Consider the following 19,815-nt stretch of genomic DNA (forward strand, 5'->3'; position numbering starts at 1 on the left):
TCAGATTGTCGAATGGAGTCCACAGCTAAGTAATCGGTCGCAAAGCGGGTTATGGCAGGCCTGATTATCTCTTTTTTCTTAGAGTGTTCTCTAAACAGAAATAATATTTTCGAGTGGTTGTATATAAATCTCGACACCAACCTTGCTTCATCTAGAGTCTCCTTCACAATTTTGATCTCACCGATTTCCTCTAACATAAGATCGATGCTGTGTGCAGCACACGGGGTCCATACTAGATGCTTCCTCTTATCCATCAACTTGCTGCCCGCAGAAACACATGCACGCGCATTGTCCGTAATAAACTGGACTACATGCTTATCCCCCACCTCCTCCACTATCTGATCATATAGTCGTACGTAGAAATTTGCATCCTTCTTCGTCCCTGATACGTCTTTGCTAGACAAAAAAGCTGTACCTTTTGGGGAATAGGCCAAGAAGTTTAAAAACTCCTTTTTGCTAACTTTATTCAACCAACCATCACTCCACTTTTTAACTTCCTCTACCTCTTCGTCTAATATTGGCCCACTGAGCTCATATGCCGTCGGGGGTTTTACCCCGGGCCCGGTTCTCTGGATTGCACTAACCATAGGTGGAAAATATGGGCTATTGGCTGCATCAAAGGGAATCCCTTTATCGTAGAACCATTTACCAACATATCTCCCTAACATGTTTCTTGTACCTTTAACCATGCCTTTTAAGGTCATCTGTTGTGACTTAGGCTTTGAGAGAAATGGGTCTTTACGACCATGACCTGCAATACTGGCACTCCTAGGTAACTTAGAAACAATTTCTTCAACAACTGATTCTTCTTGATACATATTGCCACCAACCTCTCCATACATATTTGAGCTGGGCCCGCCATACATGCTCGAGCTGGACCCGCCATGCATATCTGAACTAGGCCCACCATGCATATCGGAGCTAGGCCCACCATGCATGTCTGAGCTAGACCCACCAGGCATTCTAAACCCACATTCCCTCTGATATTGTTCATATAAACTCAATCTTGTGGCCATGTCCAGCTCATTATTATATTGCTCTTTTAGGTCATAATTATATTGCTCTTCTGTATCATTCCTGCTTGATGGTGTATATAAACTAGCTATCTCCTCATTCATCCTATGTTTGGCAATTTTTTTATCTTTGCTAGCATTAAGAATCGCCACCATCTGTTTTTTTACATTACTAGGGACACTAGTGCATGCAGAAACTTCTCCCTTAACCCCTGCCAAGTGTTGCTTGAACCTATGTACCCCACTACTTATCACTCTTTGACAGTAATTACAAATAATTTTGTCTTTCTTGTTGAGATCAAGTCTGACCCCATGTTGCCATGCAGGGTCTTCTATAGATCTTGACATGATTCAACTGTTTTAAGATGTAAAAAGTTTAAATTAACCTGACAGTTCAAAAAGAAAAATAATCACAATATGTAGTGATAATATGTTGCGGTAGTTCATGTAGTCATATTCGTTGTTATTTGTTATTGCAAAATACCTTTTTTGACAATAATATTTCGTACATATCAATTACAAACATTTAGAATAATACAAAATGCAAGCTCCAAACATGGCTACAACTCAATTATCAAGAACATACATTTTTTGCATTAAAAAATTAATAATAAAAACAATTCTTCAAAGAGCCGGCTAACATCAGTCATTCCAACTTAAAAATCCATGAACAACAAATAAAAAAAATACAGTTTTGTATTGAAAATATAATAACATGCATTTTTTTGCATAAATAATCCATCAACATACAATTTTTTCAACAAAAACTTTAACAATAAAAATTTAAAATATGGTTTAATACCTCATGATAATTAAAACCTTGTCACGATTTTCACATCTTTTCGGAAAATCATCAATTTTCAAAAAATTCGATCATGAAAAAAAAAAAAAAAAAAAAAAAAAATTACAGCAAACTCAAACAATAAAAAAAAAAAAAAAAAAAAAAAAAAAATTACAGCAAACTCAAACAATAAAAAATAAAAATTAGGTTTAAATGTTTAATACATCATGATAATCAAAACTTTATCACGATTTTCACATCTTTTCGAAAAATCATCATTTTTCAAAAAATTCGATCATGGATAAAAAGAAATAAAAAAAAAAGTACAGCAAATTTTCAAAAAATTCGATCATGGATTAAAAAAAAAATTAACAAATTTTCAAAAAGTTCGATCATGGATTAAAAAAAAAAATTCATAAATTTTCTAAAAATTCGATCATGGATTACAAAAAATTCGATCATGGATTACATAAAATTCGATCATGGATTACATAAAATTCGATCATGGATTACATAAAATTCGATCATGGATTACAAAAAAAAAAAAAAACATAAAAAAACAAAAAATTCGATCGTGGATTACAAGAACAAAAAAAAACAATTCCATCATGGATTACAAAAAATTCAATCATGGGTTACAAAAAAAAAAAAAACACAAAAAATTCGATCAAGGATTACAAGTAAAAAAAACAAACATTTTGATCATGGATTACAAAAAAGTTGATCATGGATTACAGAAAATTCTATCATGGATTACAAAAAATTCGATCATGGATTACATAAAATTCGATCATGGATTACAAAAAAGTCGATCATGGATTACAGAAAATTCTATCATGGATTACAAGAAATTCGTTCATGGATTACATAAAATTCGATCATGCATTACAAAAAAAAAAAACAAAAAAAAACAAAAAATTCGATCGTGGATTACTAAAAAAGAAAAAAACAATTACATCATGGATAACAAAAAATTCAATCATAGATTACAAAAAACTCTATCATGGGTTACATAAAAAACAAAAAACAAAAAATTCGATCATGGATTACAAAAAAAAACAAACATTTCGATCATGGATTACAAAACATTCGATCATGGATTACAAAAAATTCTATCATGGGTTACAAAAATAAAAAATAAAAAATAAAATTCGATCATGGATTACAAGAAAAAAAAACAAACATTTTGATCATGGATTACAAAAAATTCGATCATAGATTACAAAAAATTCTATCATGGGCTACAAAAAAAAAAAAAAAAAAAAAAAAAAAAAAAAAAAAAAAAAAAAAATGTTCTTTACAGAGTCGTTTTACATAAGCGATTTTAACTCAAAAATTCACCTCCAAGTGAATAAATTACATCCAATTGACTATATTTTCTGATAAACAACAATATAAGGAATCAAAAACCTAAATTTTTAACACATTATTTCTAATATATCATGAAAACAAAATCAAAAGGCGGAAAAAAAAAAAAAAAAACAGCGGAATTTTTTTCCCCTGACATCTCACTGTTCATATCAAATTTCTTGCTGTAATTGACCAGATTACGTAAAATTAAAAATTTTAAATCATACTAGACACAATAAAGATTAAAAACCCTAATTATTGAACTCATTTTGTTCAAAATATGCCATGAAATAAATCAAATGGCGGAAAAACAAAAAAACCCAAAGTTCTTACCTGTTTTTGTGAACCGAAGCCTTCAATCTCCAAAAAAGTCTGTTTTTCTCAACGATTATCACAAATTAGTAACAAAATCTTTTGATTCACAGCTTTAAGATCAATATGCCTACAAATTTTGAAAGATTCATGCCCTATTTGGCATGAAATTTCAAAAATGGCGGAAACCCTAAACCCCGAATTTTTCTTGATCCAAAAACAACCAATTTTTCCACCATTAAATCGTTAAAAAAGCTGAATAAAGCTGTTTACAGCCTAAAAAACAGATCACGTGCCGAAAAAAACAAAAAAAATGATCAAAAAATGACAAATTTGAAAAAAATCCGTGAAGAACACTGTGCAACCCGTGTTCTTCACGGACTCGCCGATTCCGCACAGTGAATCGGCGAGTCACTGTGCGGAATCGTCCGGTTCTCTCTAGAACCGGACGATTCCCGGTTTTTGAACCAATCCGGTCCCTTTTTCGTGAATTCCGAGTCGAACCGGGCGAGTCCGGTTCGACTCGGCGATTTTTAAAACGCTGGTAATAGGGAAAGAAAATATACTTGTCAAAAGGTGTTTGTTTACAAAATAAGTATAGTGATTGTCAAATTAGGGTTGATTAGATTATGGGAATACCATATAGGAATAGAATCAGTAATAACGAGGGCCCTAACCACCTGGCCTAAAATGAAACTAAACAAATATTAATCTCTCTCTTAGTCTGAGCTGGGTAAGCACCACTGCACATACCGCAAGACCGTTACTTTCTCTCTCTCCACTCGATTCTCTCTCCACTTTTCAAATAGAAAATGTGTACAACAAGATCATTTACTTTGGACACAAAGATATCACATTTATTATTGATCATTATATTTGAAATTGGGTGGTTGAGGATGTCATTTTTAGAGCACAAAGTTCAAAATAAAATTTTTCGAATAATGTGACACACTTTCATAGGTTGAAATTCATATCCAATGGTTAAAAATGATTGTGAAGTCTTTATACAAAAAATGAATGATCTCATAGTATAGAACCCCTTTCAATTACATATATGACAACATTAGTTCTTGTTATTTTTTAACGAGGGGACAATTTGTATAAGGTTGCAATATTTTTTGTAGAAGTAAGATTGCAATGACCTACATTGCTCATTTTAATTAGATGATGTACATTTGATATATCTTTTAAGACAATATCTAAATGTGGTAGGTCTTCTAAGATAATGTTAGGAGCAAATTATGTACAAACTCTTTTTTGGGGATTAATTATCAAATGATATGTCATTTGCCCGAAATTACGTATATCGCCTCCTACGGTGTTTTTTTTTCCATAAGTTGCCATCTGTTTGGTAATTTTCTATCGAGTGTTCACAATACTGGACAACTACCTCTCTCTACCCCTCTCTCTCTCTCTCTCTCTCTCTCTCTCTCTCTCTCTCTCTCTCTCTCTCTCTCTCTCTCTCTCTCTCTCTCTCTCTCTCTCTCTCTCTCTCTCTCTCTCTCTCTCTCTCTCTCTCTCTCTCTCTCTCTCTCTCTCTCTCTCTCTCTCTCTCTCTCTCTCTCTCTCTCTCTCTCTCTCTCTCTCTCTCTCTCTCTCTCTCTCTCTCTGTGTGGAAACCTACTGATGAAGAACTCATGAAGAGAAGGCGGCCACTGTAAGGGATGAAAAACCCTAACTATGATTCCTTGAACAAAAGACAGAAATTTCATGATTCCCATTAATAATAGATAAAAGAAAAGAGAGAAAGAGATGGAAGAAGAAGCATAATAAATTAATTTCAGTACTCAAAAAACGGTAATCATTTTGGATAAGAGCGACAGAAAATTCAATTTCAAGAATCCAAAGAAAAAAAAGAAGGAAAAAAAATGTAAAACTTGTTATTTGTAAAATTTACAGAGAAACCCCAAATTATTGAACCAATTAGCCAAAAAAAAAAAAGAAGGACGAATCAATGGTTTCCCCAAAGTTTTCAAGTGGAGCAATTTCCTCACTAGCTCCACAAAACCGGACTTCATTATCAACAGATTCCTCTAGCTCCAAAAAATCCACCCATTTCAGGACCATTATGTTCTCATACATCTCATCTCTCACAGACCTGTTATTTATGCTCTTCCAATCTACCACCAGGACCTCCATTTAAACTCAACCCTACTTGTAAAAGTAATGTAGTAACCTTCCAACTTGGCTCACAAACCTGTTATCTATGTTCCAACCTTACTTCTACAAGTGATGGCCAGAAATTTATTTTCATTGCTAATTATAAAATTAAGACCTTAAAAAATAGTGTAGATCGAGGATATCTATGAACATTTGAAAATCTTGAAAATTGACCGTCTAGAAAATGTATTAGAAGATGCACTATTTCCAACACTTGAAATCTATTTTTTATCATATCCATACATCTTGAGGTCAAGATGATTGATTTGAGGATTTTTGTGCATCGCAATAACCACTTCTAATGGATTTTTTGATGTGCGATTTGATTGTTTAAGGCCTCATCCTTATATAAACTTTATTCTACAAAATTTATTAAATATATTTTAAAAGATAGAATTTCTGTAAAGCTGCAACCCTATTTATACCCATCTATTTATTTGGACGGTGCAGATTTTACATGCTCCTTACAAAAGAAACGGGGGGTTTGGTTCATATGAAAACATGCATCATGAAACACTTTTCATATGAGACGTGCAGTTACACACGTTTGGTTCATGTATAATGCAGGTGAAAACTTGTCCCATATGAAAAAACGTTTACCACTACAAAGAGCAAATCATGTGGAGAAGAAATCCCCACCCCAGAAAGTGGGGAGTAAGTTCCTGAGGATCCATTGCTCGAGCAGATTAGAAAAAAAAAAATTTCCAGTTAACTGCACAACGCTGAAACCACAAAAAATAACGTAAAAGAATAAACCGTAGCCCTTGTCTCTCAAAGCCCTACCTTCAGCCCTTGTCTCTCAAAGCCCTACCTTCACAAAGGAGAACTTTTGATACATTCAAAGCCTGCATCTGTTATTATGTCGGCTTGGAGATCAATACCAAAAAGTAGCATTTTTAGTTTTTAAAACTTATTTATTTTCACAAATTAATAATATTAATCTATATATATTAAAGATTAAGAAAATTGTCTCATGTGGCGGGGGCCACATTCCTACATTTGCGGTCCCATGCTGCAAAGCATCCATCCTAAAAATGAATACAAATAGGTAATTCATCTAAAAATGATTGAAACTACGATCCAAGTATTTTTTTAATAAAAGTATTATTTTTAATTTTAAAAATTTATTTATTTATTCATATTCATGATCTCCATGTTAGAGATTACATGTCCTTAAAAATTAGATAAAAAAATCCATCTAAAAATTAGATTTTTAAAAAGTGATTCATTTCTACATGGACTAATAGAACTTTTGTCCTAAAAATTATATATTCCCTCAAAATTAGGAGGAAGAAGTTTACTTAAGGTTGCAACCTTAGAATGTAGAATTACTTGTACACCTAAAAAATTCATCAGAAAAAGGTTGTTTTAATGTTGAAAAACCATCTAATTGATCATTTCAACAACGAGATTTATGAATATGACAAAAAAATATTTTGAGTCCCATAAATAATTCATTTGCAACACATTATCTAAACCGTCTATTTTCAAAATTTTCATATATTTATAGATTTACTTGATTTTAACTATTTATAAAATTTAAAATTTTATAATTATATATAAAAATAAATTTTGAGAACGTCTGAAGAATTTTTTACACCAAAATTAGATAAAAATTGGAAGTGCATCTTAATTGGATTGCTTAATGTTGCAACCTTACATGAACCACACCCAAATTAGAATTAAATTATATTTCAAAAATAAATCATTTAGGGCCTCTTCTACACGTGAGTCGGTGGACTCATAGAAACCGTGTCCTCTCTCTAAACCTTCGCCCCTCTCTCGCAAAGCCTTCCTCGCCATTCTCTCTCAACACTGTGTCCTCTCTCACAGAGCCACAATCGAGGATCAAGCTTTCATCTTCTTCAACAAGGTAAGGTTATTTCTTTATTTTATTATTTTTTTGCTTGTTTTTCTTCATCATAGTGTAAGGATTCTTCACCAAACAAGATCGCGTTTTGCTCATACCAACCCCATACAAAATACCTCATCTTATTCAACAATGGTATGGATTTTATTCCTGTGATTTTCATGGTTTTTCCCTCTAGATGGTGCTGATTTTGTTGTTACCAATGCAAACATTTTTATTTCTCTGACTTCCCGGTGGAATTTTTTTGCTTTTTTATTTTTGGCTTATTTTATTTAGTATAAAAGCACAACTTGTACTGCAGAGAAATATGGATATGGGCTTTTTTTGTTGTTGTTCTTTTCTGGTTTTTTTAATTTTTTGTATCGTTATTTCTTTCTGGTTTTTTGATGCTATATGTAAGCTATTTTGTGATTTTTTAAAGTACGTTGATTTTTTTTTTTTTCAAATTTATCCTGAAACTAGAAAGAACGGAGTCTGGTTGACTCTCAAAACTATCAAATGAAGCCTCCAAGTGATTCCAAAATTAAAATAATGGATGCGTATGCATAAATCTATTTCATCAGCTTAGATTTTAGTAAGTATTTGGTAAGCAGTGACATTGGGGAAGTAATAAACTGTCACAAGTAAATATTAGATCATAGCGGGGGTTGCAATCTGGGTTGTTTACGGTTTGAAACTCTATAACATTTTGTAAAATATCATTGATTGAAAGACTTGTCATTAATGAGCCATGCTTGAGCGCTTTCACTACAAGGGTATTGAGAAATGAAGCCACCATTATATCCTAAAACTAGAAAAGATTCTACTCAAATGCTTCATGAGTAAACTTCCCATGAATTTGGAAGCTATGTTTTGAATGCTTTTCTCTTTATTAGAATATGGATTATTTTCCACTTCTTTTCTGCTGATATACTTTCTGATTATGATCTCATATTAAGCAGTTTGATAGTGACATAGTTATGTATCTTGGTTAGATATCGATGCCCTGTTTTCATATCTTTATAACTCCAATGCTTATTGAAGGACATAACTTAGTTATGCAATGCTGGTTTTTAATTTTTAGAAATCTATCTAAATTCGTGAAATAATTTTAGTTAAATGTTTTAAAAAAATCATCTTAATGGGATGGATGTCGATATCAAATCAACTATATTGCAAATGAACGGTTAAAAATAGGTAGTAATCCAGATTCTGGGAGATAGTTTACCTATGGGTTACCAAACATAAGAAACTCGGTACACAGGAATTCCAAACATGTGAACCAAACATGGGAACAAACAGGATTGGAAAACTATTGCACAGGGAACTGTTTTACATTTGCAAACTGTTATGCATGAACCAAACGAGCCCTAAACTATTTCCACCCAAATCTTTGCTCTCTCTACACTCACCTTTCTCTCCCCCTAATGTTTCCACATCGACCCTCTACCTTTTTACATTCCAAAATAGAAAAGGATTCCATCGCCGTTAAGAAGCTCGACTACATCAACCCTCCTTTTTTTTTTTTTGAAGAACAATAATACTTTATTTCATCTCATGCAATGCAATTACAGTATACAAAGGACCATAAAAATCCAGAAAAACAGAAAACACCAGAATCAAACATAAAAAAACTAAAATCAGGAGAAAGCATTACGCAACCACTAAAGCTTCCACTCACCCCAGCTTTAGCTAATTCATCAGCCTCCATGTTACACTCTCTAAAGACATGTGCAAAAGAGCAAACCATAGTTGCACAAACATCAATTACCACACACATCAGTTCACGAAAGCTCCAGGGAAAACCAAACTTCTTTTGCATCCAGTTAATAATATTTAATGAATCACCTTCCACATTAACTAGTTTATTTAAATCTTTAGTCAACTTCAAACCTTGAAGCATAGCACGCAACTCTGTTTCATTCGCTCCCACAGGTCCATAATATTTCAGTAACATTACTCCATTGCTGTCACGAATGATACCTCCAATACCAGCAAGCCCCTGATTCCCCAATGAACTTCGATCAAAATTAAGTTTTAACCATCCATCAATTGGCACTTTCCAAATCCCAATTCTCACTTTCTTGGCAGTACTTCATCTATAAGCAAATGAAGATTATACATCGAATCTAAACTTGAAACACCCCTCCATTTCACCTGGACAGTTAAATATTCAACAACTAGAATACAAATTTTCTCTTGTTGTTCAAGAATAGATCGCCCATGATTCTCAAAGCATCTACGATTTCATTCGTTCCGTAGTTTCCATAATGCAAAAGCTTTCACAATTCTCCATATAGTTCTACCCTTCATACCCATACCTGTTATCAAACAGTTACTGCTAAAAACATGATTAAACTGCAAAGGCTGATCAATATTTTTTCCAATCCAATCAAGACACCTTGACCAAACAGTTCGAACATAAGTACAATTAAAGAATAAATGGTCAACATATTCTCTACCTTTAAGTCGTGTTAAAAGCAGATTTTGGAGTGCTTCTTTAGTTTTGCTCACCTTTTCTATATCGTAGATTGATGGAGAACTTGTTTTTGCTTAAATATATTAAAAATTATCTGCTATTTACAGTAGTTATTATGGAACCTTCCAAGTTTCTTTTGGTTCTCCTAATATGGTAGCGAGAAGCTCCTTTTGGTTCTCTTAATATGGTAGAGAGAAAAAGTAAGTAGGGGTCACTGGAAAGTCTTTCATTCTTCCATGGCCATTGGCCCTTTTACCTCTCAACCATTGAGCAGCAATAGATTGCAATGTGCTGAAGCTAGGTGCTCCGTTGCCCTCATCTTCCCTATTGGTGCTCCGAAATTAGGAGCTCAACGCAATATGTTGTGTTCCTCTTTTTTTTGTTTTGAAGCTCAAAGAAAATAATCCCTATCTGTACAAGAGATTTTTGTTTTGATTTAGGTTCTTTTTTTTTCTGATTAAGCTCAAACAAGATTAACCCTAAAACAGAGAGCATTTATATTTATTTTCCATTTTTTTTTTTTTGGTTATGCTCGAAGAAGGAAAACCCCATATTTAGATAGTTTATTTGTCTAGGGTTTATTTTTCTGGTTAAGCTCAAGGAAAAAGAACCCCCTAAATATACAAAAAGTTTTTTTTTTTTTTAGGTTTCTTTTTCTTTCTGTTTAATTTCAAAGAACGATTTTTTTCCTTGCTTTACTGTTGGTTTTTTGGTTTGCAAACCGTGGTTCATTACTGGACTTTTTATTTCTTGCTCGTTATATGGTTTATACCGTTTTTCTTGCTGGTTGTATGAGTTTATTTATTTTTTCTTGCTTGATTTTTGCTATGTATTGTGAACGGTTCCCTGGTTCATTGCTACGTTTTTCATTTTTTTCTTGCTTGTTACATGGTTTTTTTTCCTTTCTTGCTGGCTATACGAGTTTAATTTAGGGAAAATTTCGTATAGAACCCTAATTCCTCATATTATTTCATGGTAGACCCTCATTCCTTTTTGCTTTCAAGGGGTATAAGGAAACCCCCAAAGATTTCACCGTACCCCCTCATCTCTTATCTCCCTCTTTTATTGACTTTTGACCATAAAAATTAGCCCCAACAAATCTTTTTATACCATTTCAACCCAAAATTTCTTTTAACCCTCTTTTCCCTTTTGCACCCATTAAAAATGTTTTTGGATTGAAATGGTATAAAAAGATTTGTTGGGGCTATTTTTATGATCAAAAGTCAATAAAAGTTGGAGATAAGAGATGAGGGGGTACGGTGAAATCTTTAGGGGTTTCTTTATGCCACTTGAAAGAAAAACGGAAAGAGGGTCTACCATGAAATATTTTGAGAAATTAGGGTTCTATACGAAATTTTCTCTTTAATTTATCTTTTCTGTTGGCTCTTTGAGATTTATTTATATGAGTTTTCAAGAACTAGAAATCTTTCATATGGATTTTCAGTGAATTTAAGTAGCCAAATTAACATTTATTTTTTAACAAAATCTGTGTTTTTCGCTGCTTCATTTTGCAGTAGCAAAATCAGTCTAAAATGTGATAAAACAATCACAATGTTGTGATTATTTCTGCTGTAAATTATTCCCAATATAAGTTTCTATGTTTATTAAAGTTATCGGATTAATTCTAATTCATTTTAACATCAAATTATATGGGAACCTAGATTGAATCGGCGGCTGCTTTGTAGAAAGAGAACTAACAACTTTTTTCTCAATCTTTGTAATTGAAGAACCCTAAAATTTTCTCTTATTTCTATGTTTTGTTTTCTGTTTTCTGTTTGTTGGTTGTTTCTAAACTCATTATCTATCACTAGGTATTTATATTCTCTTATCTCATTTTAGCCCCTTCCTCTCGATAGTAATTTACTTACTCTCTCTCTCATTTCATGGTTATGTTTTTATTATGTTTCTGGTGTTTATCTGTCCTTTGTTTTTAGGGTGCGATTTGTATAAGGCCGAGCCTCTAAACAATCAAATTAAAGCGCACCTTCAAATAGTGTCGAGAAATGTGGTTTTTGAGGTGCGCCTTAATTTGATTGTTTAGAGCCTCGCACTTATATAAACTTTTTCCTTGTTTTTATTATGTTTATGGTGTTTCTCTGTCCTTTGTCAAATTATTGTTCCATGTTATCTCTTTCTTTTCTAATTTGTCGCCATTGCATTGAATATTTCCCCTACTTTATGTTTTTCATCTCCTTTGTAAGTTTGGATTTCAATTTTCTTGTAATATCACTTCTCATCTTGAAATACTATTAGAAAGTGGAAGATCATTGATATTCTTATGGATTTTTGTTGTTATTGTGCTTTCTTGAAACTGTTGGGTCTCTTCGGCTGTTTGTTTTATCTCTCTCTATTTTTGTTTGTTGCTTTGCATAGGACATAGGTATTGGGTACAATCGAATATTGTATTAATTGTGAAATTGCTTTTTAGTATTCTTACACAAAAAGGACTGTCAACTTATGATTACCCTAATTTTCAATTGCAATAGTGAGATCAGTTGTAGAACCCCCAATTTATCTCTTCCAGTTATGTTAGAAATGACATATATTTGAGAGGGTGTATGGATATCTAATAAAGAGCTTCAGATCACTTTACCCAGTGTTCAATCGCAAGATTGAGATCAATTATGGAACCTTATTTACTAGTAAATTGGTAAATTAGCAAGAAAATCTTATTGAAAATATGCATTGCACGCATCAGTCCAATGAAATATATAATGAATTGTTAAGACAAGTAGTTTTTAGCTTTTCCAGTGCCAAACTGGTGAAAATACCAGCAGTTTATCAAACAGGGTTCTTAGCCTTTAGGCTACCAATTTTTACCTGCCTTCCAGAATCCAAGAAAGTTAGCAGCACGGATTTTCTTAGGGAAACTGCAGTGAAACTTATCAAACACCAACGTTCCCCAATTTACGTTGTTAATTACTGTGATAGATTCGTACCATTCAAGTTTATGGATGGTGTAGAACCATGCAGCACTAGGGTTGCAGCCCTAAATATTACAAAAAAGTATTTACAAAAGGGTACAGTTTGTTTATAAGGCTGAGGACCTAAACAATCAAAGTAAGTAAGGCGCACCTTCAAATTGTGTCGAAAGATGTTTTAGTATTGGAAATCTTTGTGATGCTCTGAAAATTTATTTTCATCTCTAATTATAAAATTTAAAGCTTCAAAAACAATGTAGATCAAGCAGATCTATGAATGCTTGAAAATCTTGAAACGATGCCTTGATGGTCCAGAATATGCATTACAAGATGCACTATTTCCAAAACTTGAAATCTATTTTTTTCTCATGTTCATATATCTTGAGGTCAAGATGATTGATTTGAGGATTTTTGGGCATAGAAACAACCTCTTCTAGTGAATTTTTGATGTGTGCCAGAACTTGATTGTTTAGAGCCTCACCCTTATATAAATTCTTTCCTTTACAAAAAATTTCCCAAAACACAATGAAATTTAAAGGGACCTTGTGGTGTGAACCCTAAACTCTAAAGGGTGCATTTGGCAATTGGCATTTTCTACTTCTTGTGGAAGTGGTTCGCATGTAAACCTCCTCCATGGCCCTGCCCTTTGCTTTCTCTTCTCTCCCGCCTCAACTTCTCCCCTCGTTTCAGAGTTCAGACCCTAACCTCACTCCATCTATTCTCTCCATTCTCTCTTTTCTCTCCCTTGCTCCAAACCCTAATACTATTCTCTCTCTCTTATTCCTCGCTCTGTTGCTCTGTTTTTTGTTTCTTTGAGAGCATTAGAAATCTTCACCCAAGCATGAAGTTGCAGGAGGCGAGCGAGCATCTGTGAAATTGATATCAGGTGAGGTTTGCTCTCTGAGATGGTGTATGTCAGTTTTCTCTCTCTGAAACTTGTTTTCTCTCTCTTGCTGAAACCCCATGCGTACCGAATCGCTATAACACCTCCCACTGCCGGTCGTCACTTTCTCTCTGTGGCTCACCCTTTAACCTGTTATGGTGCTGGCTGCGTTTGAGCCAATTTATCCATGGGAGATGCTCTCTCTCTCTCTCTGAAACTTGGTTCCTCTCTTGCTGGACCCCATCATAGAACCCTACTCAATCGCTCTCGCTAACACTCCTCGCTTTGTCTCTCTAGACTTCCTCTAATATGTTTTGAAGAAGTGAGGGTAGAGAGATAGAGTCCATAATGAAATTGGACCAAGTATGCGATCAGCTTCTAGTAATGGTTGGATGTTATTTCACTTCTATACTGGGTTGTTTGCATTAAGCATGTTACCGGTGACTTTTACATCTTGTAAGGATGGCCATCCTATGGGTTTGTGACATGAGTAAATATGAAATTGGTGTATTGTGCTATCAAATACATGATAGTGCTTCCCTTTACAGTTTGTGGGAAAAGTTTTGGTCCTTCTATAGTCAGTTTTTTAACAGTGAGTTTCGGAAAGGTTCCCAAATTTTTCCTTATTCCTTCAAAAAAGTCGAATATCACCCATGGCCTCTGGATTTGTTTGAGTGTGAATAATGGGTTATGCACTCTGATTATTAGACCCAAACATTGTGCAATTTAAAAGCGAATGAGTTCTAAGGGAGCTCCACTATTTTTAGTATTATTGCTATTATTTGCATTTGGAGTTTGTTACATGTTCAAATTGAATGATAAATGATTTAAATTTTGGTGCGTGACATTTGAAGGATAGAGAGAGTTTTTCTATTTCTTTTTTCTTATCCTCTCTCTCTCTCTCTCTCTCTATCTTGATATGTGAAGGGTAGGAATGGAACCCTTGGCTTCAAGTTGTGGATCCACTGCCTTGACCACCCAAGCCAAGGGTTTCAAGAAAATCCTCTTCTCCTTGTTTTTTTTTTTGGACAATGTTGACATGTTAATTTTCATTAACAAAAATAAAAAATTATAACTTCTTCTATTCGGTGATGGCTATACAGCATAGCCCCACTGTACATTATATTTTCTCACTATTCATTGATGCATGGGAGTAAATTCTCAATGTTATTGAATGGAGGGTTTGGGGATGTGGTTGGGTTTTTACATGTTATGATATGTTACATCAACCTTCTTTTGGATTTGAAAAAAAATCCAACTATTAATTGTTTATGCAAGATTCTCAATATTATTAAACAAATATTTTTTGGGGAGACAAGGGGTTTGAGACTGGCAAGGAACCAAAGAAAAGCTTGCTTTTGGTGGGGAAAAATCCGATCTGAATTTGCTAATCTTATATATTTTTCTTTCTATAATATAAATTTCTCATATCTTTTCCATTGGAAATTTCAGGGGCTTGCTAGGGTTTCATTTTGATTGTCACATTGAGTTTCTTCAAATTAATACCATATTCTTTATCATCTTCATCCTGTGATCAACCATCAAGAACACCACAGTTTAATTCGTGGTCTCAAGTCACAATGGTGTTCTTTGATTTCAATATTCCCTTTGTAGAAGGCATATCACCATCTTCAGAAACACAAGACAAAATGAACCACAGTAATACATTCACAAGGGTAAGACTTGTGGTGAAGGCCATGGAATTAGGTTACACTGGTATTGCGTACAACCGATCAATTCGAGGTGTCATGGCTGATACTCATAGATGCAATATCCCTCTCCTTCCTCTGAAATCTCTCCTTCAAGTCGCTCCTGCTCTTTCCCAAACCGTAAAATTTCACAGAGAGATATTGGGGGTATCTTTGAATTCTCCATTTAGGCAATATACACGTTTGACAGTTGCTGTTGATAGTTTGGTACAAGCTGCTACTCTAAATTCGGGAAATCCTATCTTGAAAACTTATGACTTGGTCGCTGTTCAGCCCTTGAACCAGGTGACATTTGATCAGGCCTGTAAGCAATTGGAGGTATGTTCTAATTGTATGCATTAGGATTCTTCATACTCATTTTAGCTTTATATTTGTTGTTTATATATATCCGACCCGAAATAATTGGGATAAGGCTTGGATGATGATGATAATTTGTTGTTTATATGTGATTTTGGCGGTGGTTTACAAAAAGATAATTGCCATTTTAGAGGATTTTTTGGGCTTTTAGTCTGTTAGATGTGTATGTGTGAACCTTTGACTAGGAGTATCTTTGATTCCATATAGTTTCTTAGATTCCATATGTGCCCTAGATGATTGTGCTTAATACAATATCAATAAGAAATAAATAAGGTATTTGCAAGATAACATCCGTTGATTTTTTCTATAATTTTTTGTTAAACAACTTTTCACATGTACTAGTTGATGGTATATGCTAGATCTATTTCTTTTATATACTGTTTTAAGTATTAGGTCATTTTCGTGAAACTCTTGGTGTGCATACGGCTCAATTCATATGCAGTGAGTATTACTGGGAAGTTATGGAGGTCCTATTGCAGTTTTTGAAGACTCGGCCAAGTCAGACTTGGCTGATTTATCCAACCTCAGCAGGTTGCCGATGTGAGTTCCCATGTACATGCTCGGGTACTTGGGAACATGCACAGTACCACGGTGAGTACTGTAGGGACTCGGGAAAGTACTGTTCCACAGTACTTGGGCATGTCCCTACAGTACTTGCTCAAGTACTAATACTGGAAAAGAGAAATAAGTGGGGTGTGGATTTCCTCGCCCCTTTTCATCTCTCTCTCTCTCAAGGGGGGGAGGGGGTGAAAATCTGCCCTCCACCTTTCATCTCTCTCTCTGTGTCTCATTATAAGTGGGCAGAATCTGCGCCCTTTCTTCATATCTCTCTAAGTGTGGGGTGCCAGTTGGGGGGGAGGCACTGGAAATCCCCTCCCACTTTTTTCTCTCTCTCTCTCACTCTCCAAATGGAATAAATCCACCCTGCACTTTTCACCTCTCTCTCTCTCTCAAAGGGGGTTGGAAGTGCACTCTCCTTTATCATCTCTTCCCCCCCTTCTCTCTCTTTACCCCTTTAAAGGGTGGGCAGAAAGTCGCCCCCTTCTTCATCTCTCTCTCTCTCTACCTAGTAGAGCTTCCCCTTCTCTCTTTGTCTACCTCTCTCTCTTGCCAAATGATTTCTCTCTTCCCCAATGCTCTCTCTCTCTCTTCTTGCCCCAAATCTATTTCCCTTTTCCTTTTTTTTTTTTTTTAAATTTTTTGGGGATTTTATTTGTTTTTTCTTTTTATGGTATTTTCATGCCTATATAGTACTCAAGCAAGTCTGAGTGGACTTTCCTGAGTTACTCAGCTTGGGCAGGGGCTGAATGCCAAGCCCGGGATGAGTATTTCTGTACTGGCCTATTGCCATTTTATAATTGGCCAACCATGGGTCGATTTTGAAAAATAATTGAATCATAAAGAAGAAGGAAAAGCTGATATAAGAGAATGGGTGAGTTTCCAAGACTGCTTTCTGCTTTGGACGTCCTTATATTTATAGAAATAAATTACAATACAAATTACAAAAGTGTTCATGACAATATCAATAATCACAAAAGGATATATGTACATGTGTGCCCTTGTAAACTTATCTAAGTACTAATATGCCCGCTGAAGTTGTACATTAGTAACAATCTTGGGCAACTGGCGCTTTAGAAGTCTATGCTTCTGCTTGGTCAGCCCTTTTGTCAAAATATCTGCCACCTGTTCATTGATCCCTACAAATTTTCCAACCACTTCTGTCTTCAATTTTCTCTCACAAAATGATGATCTATCTGAATATGTTTGGTCGTTCCATGGACCAAGATGGATATCACACTTTGATTATCGCAATATAGGACAACGCTATATACTTTGAGACCAAGAACCATAACAAGACTACTTATCCAAGTGATTTCACAGGTGACTGCTGCCATTGCCCTATACTCTGCCTTTGTACTTGATCTTGCCATTATCCTCAGTTTCTTGCTGGACCAGGATACCAAATTGTTGCCTATATACACACAATAACCTGCAATCGATCTTCTAATGCTCAGGTCCCCAGCCCAGTCGGCATCTGAAAAGGCTACAGCTCTTAAAGGGTTCATGCCCTTAGGATTGAGATAAAGCAAACCATCATTCATAGTGCCCTTTATGTATCTTAGTATCCTCTTGGCAGCCTCTAAATGATCTCTCCTTGGACTAGGCATTTAGTATCACCTGATTCATTGCATAAGGTATGTCGAGTCTTGTGAAATAGAGATATTGTAAAGCACCAACTATACCCTTTATGTATCTTAGTAATTGCTGATTCATTGCATAAGGTATATTGGGTCTTGTGAAAGAGAGATATTGTACAGCATCAACCATACCCAGGTACTCTGGGTTTGAAATGAAATTCCCTTAACTTGCAATATCTCCCAATCTTCTATTTGGAACAACAGATTTAGAGGCTGGCTTTGCATCTAACATTTTTGTCATTTTCAAACAGTCCATAACATATTTGTGCTGCGCAAGTATCATTTGATCTTTCTTTCTTTCAACTTCTATACTTGGAAATATTTAAGATTTCCCAGATCCTTCATTTGAGATGTATCGGAAAGAACCTTTTTAATGGGATTCATCTTCTTCAATTGAGCAACCTGTGAGGACAATGTCGTCTACATAGAGAAATAGAGTGGTTATATCTTCTTTTTTTTGATAAAGTTAACTTTGTATTACTGAGAAAGATAGTTTACAGAGGTAAGATGGTCCGAGAGTGCCCTCAAGTCGTCTCTCGTTAAACAATGAATCAACCAGCCATGTACAAAAATGGGCTTATAGAACCCGCTCGATTACAAAGATGTACAAGAAGTTTTCAAAAAATTAACCATGGCTGAAAGATTTGCCCGATTGCAAAAATTCTATGTAGTGTGGCTGTGATCCAGAAAAAAAGGAGTAGGATCAGCCGTGTTCTTCTTCTTGGATGCTAGCTCGCTCTTTTGCCAAGAGATCTGCGAGCTCGTTGGACGTCCTCAATATATGCTTCCAAGAGACGTCCGTATCCCTACAAATGTGAGCAATTTCGTCAAAAATAGAGGCTAGGTGCCATGGTGGTGGTGTCGTCTCTGTTGCCCAGGAGAGAATATTTTGTGAGTCCCCTTCTACTAACAAGTGTGAACCCCAGGAACGGTTGAAGTTTTTCAAGCTCAGTAGTAGGGCCATGGCTTCGGCATAAGGAGAATCATTATGGCCAAGCTGCTCAGACTAGGTAACAAGGATATTGCGGTGGTGATCTCTGAAAACGCCCCCAGCTCCTGTCGGGCCTGGGTTCCTTAGGGAACAACTATCAAAATTGAGCTTGATGGTGCCTTTTGGTGGTGGCAGCCAATTGTTTGGTCTGCTAGCCTTGCGCAGATGGTGGTGGAGGATGTTCTTCCATTGGCTGAGGAACGTGTTTCCTGATATGCCCGAGAACACCTTGTGGTTTGAAGCCCAGAAGGTTGCCAAAGAAGTTACCTTTTGGAAGAGTGCTGAAATGTGGAGTTTATGACCTTGAAAAATTCTGGTATTTCTTTCCACCCAGATGACCCAAATAGATGCGGGTATGGTAGCCTTCCAAAGGGTTCTTCCAGCCGTCGGCCAGTGGGACGCTATGTCGTATGAAAGCAAGGCCTTGACCATTGGGGGCATGACCCATTGGATACCAAAGAGTTGCAACACATGGCGCCAAAGTTCACGAGTGAAATTGCAGAGGATAAAAAGGTGTGGATTGGATTCCTCCTCGCATTGGCACAAGGCACATCTATTGGGGACTGAGATCCCTCTCTTTTGGATATGGTCCACTGTGAGTGCCCTTTGAGAGCCAGCAATCCAAATGAAAGTTTGAACTTTGGGTGGGGTGATGGTGGACCAAAACTGCGACAATACCGAGGTGGGATTCAAGGGAAAGGTGGGGGGTTGGGTGAGGCTTTTATAAAAAGGAAGCTAGCATGAAGGAACCAGACAGCGCTAAAGTCCAAACCATAGCATCTCTCCCATGTGTTGAAATGAAGGTAGAGTGT

General features: G+C 35.4%; 1 protein-coding gene across 5 annotated transcripts in view; it reads left to right on the top strand.

The window, feature by feature from the left end:
* Nucleotides 1-7,359: 7,359 nt before the first annotated feature.
* The window catches only part of GAF1 (Polymerase/histidinol phosphatase-like protein), a 29,732-nt gene continuing 17,276 nt past the window's right edge, over nt 7,360-19,815 (top strand). For 2 of the 5 annotated variants that reach the window (XM_006854358.4, XM_088872872.1), the window contains exons 1-2: nt 7,360-7,489; nt 15,201-15,775. In XM_006854358.4, the coding sequence (XP_006854420.1) occupies nt 15,329-15,775 (447 nt within the window). In that variant the 5' untranslated portion in view covers nt 7,360-7,489; nt 15,201-15,328. Of the gene's footprint in view, nt 7,490-11,878; nt 11,962-15,200; nt 15,776-19,815 lie in introns of all 5 variants that reach the window. The other 3 variants (XM_088872871.1, XM_088872873.1, XM_088872870.1) reach the window with 2 other exon arrangements.

The sequence above is a fragment of the Amborella trichopoda genome, chromosome 7 (genome assembly GCF_054954075.1).
Source record: "Amborella trichopoda isolate Santa Cruz 75 chromosome 7, AtrichopodaSantaCruz75HAP2 v2.0, whole genome shotgun sequence".
NCBI lineage: Eukaryota > Viridiplantae > Streptophyta > Magnoliopsida > Amborellales > Amborellaceae > Amborella > Amborella trichopoda.